The sequence below is a fragment of the Humulus lupulus genome, chromosome 3 (assembly GCF_963169125.1).
Source record: "Humulus lupulus chromosome 3, drHumLupu1.1, whole genome shotgun sequence".
In the NCBI taxonomy this organism is placed as follows: domain Eukaryota; kingdom Viridiplantae; phylum Streptophyta; class Magnoliopsida; order Rosales; family Cannabaceae; genus Humulus; species Humulus lupulus.
The window spans coordinates 96,045,116-96,054,233 of record NC_084795.1 but is presented as its reverse complement, the minus strand read 5'-3'; the positions used below and the strand labels follow the sequence as shown (position 1 = coordinate 96,054,233).

Here is a 9,118-nt window from a genome sequence, read left to right as displayed (position 1 = left end):
TATGAGAAAATGAAAACTTGGGTTTCATTTCTTTGTTGTTTGTTTTTGGTAAGAAATGAAAATTCAGTGACTGAGGTGATACTTTAATTGCTCCCTGATCCTTTGAAGTAATGACTTATTTATTATTTTTTATTTTTTGAAGAAAAAATAATTGGAAGCCAAGCTGGTGAATGTAACAAGGGCAGCTAGGCCATGTCGCAAAATAAGGTGAAAATTCATTTTTTCACTAGATGTTTGATCTGCTTGCTGTTTTTATTTTTCTTAACCTAGTTGGTATTGATGTCTTCAGGTCTGAGCAAGACAAGGAGCCAGAAAAGGAGGTTGTATCTGAAGTTGTGGGTGTTGGCCCATTTGAGGAATCTACATCTGATGGTGTGTAATACACAGTCTATTAGATTATTCTTTTTCTTGGTTGATATTAAATGACGACAAGTAGGTGTTCTATCAGCGGGTAACAAGTGATTACCATTGTAGGAGTTTGACACTTTAGTGTTATATTTTATTAGTTTTTTTACTGCAGAGATGTTGGTTATTTAGCTCTCCTGTTTATGCATAGTTTAACATATTTTAATTGTCAGCTCCTCAGGAAATAGATGAGTATGAGCTCGTTGATCCTGTTGATATATTGGCTCCTTTGGAGAAGTCTGGATTTTGGGATGGAGTGGTCAGTCTTCTTTCTTCTCTCCGTCAAACTAGTTCAGTTTTTTTTTGGTTGTAGTGATTTAATTTAGGAATATTTGGTTTTGATGTTCCTGTACTGCTATTAACATCTTGTGCCTTATGTCACAGAAAGCAACCAAGTGGTCAGAACGGAAAGAGGCTGTTGCAGAGCTAACCAAGCTTACTTCAACAAAAAGAATAGCACCCGGTGATTTCTCAGAAATCTGTCGGACACTAAAAAAGGTACATTGTCTTTTTATGTTTGGGTATTTCATTTGCATCGTTTATACCTCTATCTATTGCCAAGGATCTTTTTAATATTGCATAGTTAAGTGTTCAATCTGCTCCATTAAGTTTTAACTTCATGCTTTATATTCTTACTTCTGTTATAAGTTTATACTTGCTTTTTGAGTTGATGAATAAAAATCATTTAATTCTTTTTCTGTACAGCTCATAACAGATGTTAATATCGCTGTAGCAGTCGAGGCAATTCAAGCTATTGGCAATCTTGCTCGGGGTTTAAGAACTAATTTCTCTGCAAGTTCACGCTTCCTATTGCCAGTTTTGCTGGTATGTTCATTTTTTGCTAGCTAAAAAAATAATATTATATCAACTTAAAATGCAAACAGACTGTTTGAATGTAACCAAGCTGTTCAAGTGTTCATTTACTTTTTGCCAGTTACTTACAACTGAGCATGGTGGTATTTTTTTTTTGGATTTTGACTTGTACATTCATTTTTCTTATTAATAAAAGTGCACTTAGTCATACGAGTAGATTCTTTTTTAGAAGTTCAAATGATGTTGATCGTAGCTTTGATTTGTATATAAAGTGATTTTTTTATTCAATTTTACTTTTAATATATATTTTGATCTGGTTTATCTCAGATTTTTCTTAGAAATAATTTAATAAAGATTGAAGAAGGGATATTGGTTTATTGCATTTATCTAACTCCTTTGATTTATCTCTCTCTCTCTCTCTCTTATTTTTTTTTTATAAAGGAAAAATTGAAAGAGAAAAAACCTGCCTCTACTGAGGCACTAAATCAAAGTCTTCAGGCAATGCATACAACTGGGTGCTTAAGTCTAGCTGACATTGTGGAAGGCAAGTATATCTTTATCCTACGCTGTAGTTCTTTAATTCAGAATATAGTATTGTCATAGGATTCCTTACTATGTTTTTGGTTTAAGTTTTTTTTTTATTAGAGATTAGATGACAGCTACAAAATATATATTTTATTGCCTTATGTAATAATATGAAGATATTGTCATTTTTTTTTTGTTAGTTTTCACTTTCTTTGCATGCTTATTTGCCCTGTGATGGAAAATCTAATTTTCAGAAGCAGTTTCATGGTTTTGCATTATAAGCCTTCTCTCTCTCTCTCTCTCTCTACTTTTTCACCAGAAAAAGTATAGGGTAATTTGATGTGCTCTCAGCTTTATTTTGTTTTCATGGGAGTTTTTGATGTTGGTTCTTTTTAAGGGAATCAAGATTGGGAAAATTCTAATCCACAGAGAAGGAGACAATGCCCAGCAGGTTTCGATTCCCTCTATTCTAATCCTCTTTTTTATTTCTATTTAATGTGATAAACATTTCCAAGTCTATACTTTACATTTATTCAATAAGACCAAATAAGAAAAGAAGAAGAAAGAAAAAAGTCTACTGTTCTTAAAGATTATAAAAATCTGAAATCATCAATTACTGAAGTCTACATATTTTATATTTATTGCACTCTTTGTTTCAAGGATGGAATCATGAAACTATACAATTAATTTCAGTCACATGAAAATGATGATTTTTTTGGACATTTGAGTTGGAATATGTTTCTTTATGTTAAGTTTGAACCATTAATGAATATAGTTTTATTTTGTCTCTCCATCTTTTTACTGTCAATTCTAAGTGCATTTTGTTTGCTTTGCTTTGTAGCACAACAACCTCTCTACTATCTATATTCTATTAATGTACTGGGACCTATCATTTGCCTTTCTTTACTTCTGGAACTCCTCTTCTTGATTTATTCTATCCTGTTGGTTTTCAATTGATTTTGGTTTTATTATTGAATTTGCTTTGACAGGGAATTTAATGTACATATTTTATGGGTGTCTTTGTAACTTCTTATGTATAACATAATGCTTCCATGGAAATGCCAAATTAATATTGGTGGAAGAGATTTTTCTTTCTAGAGTTTTTTGTTTTAATAAATTAATATTCTTTAGCAACGCCAGTATTGTGATTCTAGTGTCCATGTTCTGTTAGTGTCTACTGGAAATTTGATATGTTATTACTCATAAGTTTACCATGGATAAAACTTCACAATTCCATATCAACATCATAGTGTGGTTCTAGTTTTCGTATTAAGCAATTGCTGAAACATTTGTGTAATAATTATTTTCAGGTTTCACTTTTAAATATTGTGGTTGAGTTGAAGAAGTGCTGCAATCACCCCTTCCTGTTTGAGAGTGCAGACCATGGTTATGGTGGAGACTCAAGAACCAATGATAGCAGTAAACTTGAGAGAATTATTTTGAGCATTGGGAAGTTAGTTATACTCGATAAGCTGCTTGTTAGGTTGCATGAGACAAAACATCGTGTTTTAATTTTTTCCCAGGTTTGTTTAAGATGCTATTGTGCTTGATATGTTTTTTGAGAGGTTGCTTGAAGCTATGAAGCTTGATTAGAGTGCAACACTTGTGGTGCTTAAACGTCTGCTTTGTTTTTCATTTGGATATAATTCTTTGTTTACTTTTACCATTTTTCTTACTATATTCTAGGAATTGTAGTGTCTCGTAGTCATAGGGAACTCTGTATCTAAGCAAGCCAAACTTCTTGTAAAGTTAATATTAATGCAATGTAGAGTTTCTATACTATTCAATTGCCTTCTTTGACAGGTGTGTTCTATAGAGCAGTCAGCTGAGAGTTGAAAGATCGTTGCGAGAAATTATTTAAAGGCTGCAAGAAGTTTATGTAAGTGTTTCAACATTACTCGCACACAAATTCCAATGAGAAAAGTTGATTTATTTATTTATTTATTTTTTTGGAATTCTTTAGAATGTTGAAAATGGTCTTGTTTTGGTGAAACAGAAAGTAGTGAGAGTGAAGTTTAGATTCTTTCCAGGAGTTCAAATAGGAATTGTGGAGAAAATGTACAGGCTTAAGTTTCAATAAACTTTAATGAGAATTGATTTCAACAACTCATATCGACTCCTAAAAAAGGTAGTTAAAACCGACTAGACTTCTAACAATATGGTATTTTACTAACTAACATTATTCTTGATCTGACAACAGAATAGCAAAAGTACCCCAGGTAGTTAAAACAAACTAGAATTCTAACAATGTGTTCTTTTACTAACATTACTCTTGATCTTACTTAAACACATTAAACTTTTGATGATTAAAGTCTTAAGAATTTCTTTTCTTTATGATTTATTTAGATCAGAGGAACAATGTATACTAATTTTTTTTTATTCAACAGTACCTCAACAAGCCCTGTGATGGAAAAACTCAATGTTGGAAACAATGCCTTGGCCTGATGATTACTTTCCTCTTTTTTCCACGGTTCTTTAGTTTGTTTCTAGATTACTTTGTGCCTGATGATGAAAACTTTTATTTTTGTATTGATATGTGCATTGATTTCATTTTGAGCCTCCATCTTTTCTGCTCTCACCATCTTTGGTACTCACCATGATCCATTATTTTATTTTATTTATTTATTTATTACTATTTTCTCATGTTGGCTGTGGTGATGATGATCTGTGTTTGCTATTGGTGGTGGTGAATGCCAAAGGTGATGGTTGAAGTGGTGGTGTTTAAACCTTGAAGATGTGATTGGTTCTTAATGAATTTTCAATGTTCATGAAATTTCTAGCATTAATCTCTGAAGGCATTTATATATTAAAATGGTCTTTTTTTACAGCTACAAAATATATATTTTATTGCCTTGTGTAATAATATGAAGATATTGTCATTTTTTTTTGTTAGTTTTCACTTTCTTTGCATGCTTATTTGCCCTGTGATGGAAAATCTAATTTTCAGAAGCAGTTTCATGGTTTTGCATTATAAGCCTTGTCTCTCTCTCTCTCTCTCTCTCTGTCTCTCTCTATACATACATACATACATATATATTGCTCTCTCTCTCTCTCTCTCTCTCTACTTTTTCACCAGAAAAAGTCTATTTTACAGAATCTATTGTGAGTGCTCTTAAGGCTTATAATGAAAATTCTCATGTACACTGTTAATGACCATATTAGCTTATGAGATCTGAGGGCTTTTGAATATCTAAGTTTGTTATTCTCTGTTTTATAATGCTTTATTTGCTTTATCACCTGTTAATATATTAGAGGAAGAATTATTTAAAGATTACCTTTATTATTAATCTGTTTTATAATGCATGTTTTTGAACACTACTTGACAATGCCTTTGATGCTTTTGTATCAAGTAACTTGAACCTGTTTGCAGTGCATTCTTGTTTACATTGGATTTGATTTTGTCGATATCTATTTTGGCCCATCTTTGCTTCTTAGATTATGAACTTTTTTTTTTGGCCTGATGATGATATTTGTCCTCTGTTTTTGCTAGTCTACTTAGTTTTGTTTCCTCAACTGAAATATATGAGTACTACCCTGTTTTTGTTTCTCAGGCAAGTGAAAAGCTTTGGAGCTTATTTGTTTAATGGTCATTAACTACATGAGGTGTTCCTCTTATTTAGTATTTTAATTTATATTAGACTGAGCATAAACTTCTTAGTTGCATGAGTGATCTTTTTGAATGTTTTTTTAAGTTATGATAGGTTTCTTACATTTTGTGGTGTATCTCTCTGTTTAGAGATAGAGTTCATCTCTTAAATTAACAAAATTTTCCTTTAGATTAGATTGTATTAGTGTTGATAATCCAAAAGTCTGTTAGAAAAAGCTTTTTCTTAATTTGTTATTGCTTTGTTTGTCTTTATTTTGTTATTTTATTTTATCTTGTCTATAATTTTCTGGTTGTGTAGTTCCCTCAAGCCTTGTTCACTTATATGACCCATCCTTTGGTGCCATAGTTGCATCTCATTTTCTTGAACTTTAATAGCATCAGCTTCAGCAATAGATACAATTTACCCATCTAACACATACAATCCATTTACTTTATTCCATTTCATAACTAGCAGTGAGCCTTTAGTAATCTTTATGATGCCAGGTTGTACTGTTATGGTTCATCTCCATGGCTGCTAGATTATTGTTTAGCCGTATCCATACATAGATATATATATATACATAATTTTAGACCTTATGTTATAAGCTACTGCATTTATACATATATATTTGGATATAATTGTAGATTTTCTATCTATTATAAGCTACTGAATTCATACTTATATAGGTATGTCTCTGTGGTTTGCTTTAGAGGACTTGTAAAATGTTTTTTGATTTCTTATGGAGGACATGTCGATTTTTTTTTAAAGTGCTTTCTTTCTGTATAAATTGGCTGCGTTTTATTTTCCTGTTACTAGCACAAGTTCTCTGTTTTGTATGCTTGATTCTATGAGCAAATTCTAGAATTTCCTATATCTATTGAATCTGATTCAAAGTATTGTATTGTAAAGTTTATTGGTTTGAAACTTTGTTTGTTTATTTGGTCCATGGCTTAAACACAAACCTTTTCATAAGCAAAATTTGATAGCTTTCATCAAGTTTGGTGAGGATTGCATACTTTTCTGGGGTGTAAATGATCACAATGAAAATGGTGTTGAAAAAAAACTTCTGGGTTATTTTTGTTCTACTCCTTTTAGGATTTGCAGCTAATTTGCACACTGCAAAACGCGCTCCTCGGCCTAGGCCTCGCCGGATTCTCTTGGATACAGATGTTGATACGGATGATTTCTTTGCTCTGCTCTACCTCTTAAAGCTTAACAGATCAGAGTTTGAGTTAGAGGTAATTTAAGTCTTCTTTTGGTAACAATAATCTTTTCAGTCTTCACGATTTGTCTATTATAAAGTTGAATATAGTATATCCAACTCAATTTTAGCCACTTAAAGGTTGGACAGCAGCACAAATATGAAAAAGTACATCTTTTTTCCCTATCTATATTGATTCAATGAGTAAATTACAAGTAGATTATTTCATATTGACAGTTACGTATTTTAATCCTTGATAACAAGTCATTGAGTTTTCTTTCTTTTCTTTTTTTTTCGTTTTCTTTTTCTTTTCTTCTGGTATTGATGATGATAAGTAGTAAAATAAAAAACCCTGCTTTTTTTTCTGGACCTTAATCTCTCAAATATTTGGTCCTACTAATATTTATGTATATATGGTCAAAGGATAAAAGAACTCTTGGCCTTAGGACCATAATGTCGGATCAAATAATTCAATGCTGGCAGTTAACTTGGTCCTAGTGTTTTACCAATTACTATAATAACATCTTTTACTTTTAAAAGCTTCTTGCTTTGCTTTTTCTGACTTCAGCTCCCAAAGTCTCCAATTTTTTGAGCTCTCTTAATTCTCATTAAAAAATCTCTCTCCTCAAAAGCTAATTTATTTTCGAACCATATATAGTACATAACCAACTTACAACATAGTGACACATAAGAATTTTCTTTTTCTTTTTTATTAGGGTGTTACTATCAACACAAATGCCTGTTATGCTTATTCTATGTATATATAAACTCTTATTTTCACTGATCTGTTATGCTTATTCTATGTATGATAAAAGAGATGTTTGCTTGAGTTGAGTTGAGTTGCTTATTTAAACTTTATATGCTTACAAGTGGAAACTAGCTTAAGTCTTATGTTCTTAATAATAAAAAGACTTTTTTTTTACAATGTGCAGGTATATTGAGATGATTTCTTTGGAGCAATTCTTGACAACATTTGTAGTTGAGGCCTTTAGAATGGAAGAATGTATTTCACTAATTTTTGTATACATTTCTTGTTTTGTATTTAGTGATAAAGGAATCTGAATTGGGCATATATTATGTTGTAATATGATTTCTTAAGACTAGACTAGTAGACTAAATATTGTAATTACATTTGAGTAATTAATAAAAATCTATTTATGTTACCTTATTTGGCTTCAATTTTCATATTTGTTTTCCTAGTTTTGTAAGTAAAAAAAGATTATGTTTCTCTAAGCTAATATAACACATGTGTTATAATAAAGTGTAGTATAACACAAAAAATGTGTTATACTAAAGTGTAGGATAACACAAAAAAAGTGTTATACTAAAGTGTAGTATAACACAAAAAAAGTGTTATAGTATCGACTATAAATAATATAATTCAACACTTATCTATATATTAAAATAACACAGAAATTGTGTTATCGTTGACAGTACAATAACACATCTGTATAACACTGATAAAGTGTTATGTAAAGTACCCTGACCTACGATAACATAGTCTGTCTTAACACATCAAAAAGTGTTATCGTAGGTTTTGATAACACATTTTTGGTGTTATTAAAAGCATTTTTTCTTGTAGTGCGGGTATGAAGCTATGTTGCCAGTCGAGTTAGATCCGCCCTCACATCGAAGAATCGCATACGACCAGGACCAAAATAGTCAACTATTGATGGAGTCCCTAGACTTGGTTGAGGAGAAACGAGAGAAACCCAACTCCAAGTAGCTGCGTACCAGCAAAAAGTCACTCGGTATTTTAACTCTAAAGTAAAAGAAAGAAAGTTCAGCATCGGAGACTTAGTACTTCGAAGAGTTTCTTAAGCACCCGCAACTCGGCTGCTGGAGTACTCGGACCAAACTGGGAAGGACCTTACCAGATTGAAGAAGTCCTTCATCCAGACACATACAAACTTGCACGCTTAAATGGAGATCTCGTTCCGCGTTATTGGAATGGAGAGCACTTGTGCAAGTATTATCAATAAACAGTCCTTATTAAAGGACTGGCTTGTATTAATTTTTACTTTTTACAAGTTTTGAAAAAGGGTTAGTCATGTTCTATGGCTAATCGCTTATAAGTGGAAGATCTTTTAAAGATCACTCGTAAAGACATGTTTAGTCCATTTAAATACGAGTATTATAAGGGACTGTGCGCAGCCAGTCATTCTTGCGAAATTTTGTAATTTTTTACAAGTATTTGTTCATTACGTGTGTTGATTTGTTGTATTATACATTTTGCATTTCATACTGAGCAGTAATGTTCGTACAGGTCGTGGTCAAGGCAAGTGACCAAGGACCTAATGCTCCTTAGTCACTTGGGGGGCATATAAGGTACATCGATAGCAAAGCATACCAAGAGGTATGTAAACACATGAACAAAATAAGTGAAAGCATGTTAGAGTATTTTTCAAATTTTATATTTTGTTAAATCAAGCCAAAGTACTATGCTCAGTTCGGTCATGCGAACATATCTTATAATAAAGCAGAAATATTATAATATCAAAGAGAATTCTTTTACAACGCAAGCAGTACTGCTTGGATGTAATTGTTCAAAAGTAAAAGTAAAATAAGCTGCACATGCAGCAAAACC

The 9,118-nt window shown here is 31.8% G+C and overlaps 1 protein-coding gene across 1 annotated transcript; it reads left to right on the top strand.

Annotated features, from left to right (window-relative positions):
* The first annotated feature begins 230 nt into the window (after window positions 1-230).
* LOC133824734 (protein MOR1-like) lies at window positions 231-2,047 on the top strand. The gene is made up of 5 exons (XM_062257707.1): window positions 231-372; window positions 579-664; window positions 790-903; window positions 1,111-1,230; window positions 1,660-2,047. The coding sequence occupies exons 1-5, from the start codon at window positions 231-233 to the stop codon at window positions 1,819-1,821; spliced, it is 624 nt and encodes a 207-aa protein (XP_062113691.1). The 3' UTR covers window positions 1,822-2,047.
* The last annotated feature ends 7,071 nt before the right edge of the window (window positions 2,048-9,118 follow it).

Excerpts from the sequence above, each read along its gene's own strand:
- LOC133824734 (XM_062257707.1), top strand. The coding sequence starts at position 231 with ATGTTTGATCTGCTTGCTGTTTTTATTTTTCTTAACCTAGTTGGTATT. Across the intron at positions 665-789 it reads CTGGATTTTGGGATGGAGTG|AAAGCAACCAAGTGGTCAGA; the intron begins GTCAGTCTTCTT and ends CTTATGTCACAG. Across the intron at positions 904-1,110 it reads TCTGTCGGACACTAAAAAAG|CTCATAACAGATGTTAATAT; the intron begins GTACATTGTCTT and ends TTTTCTGTACAG.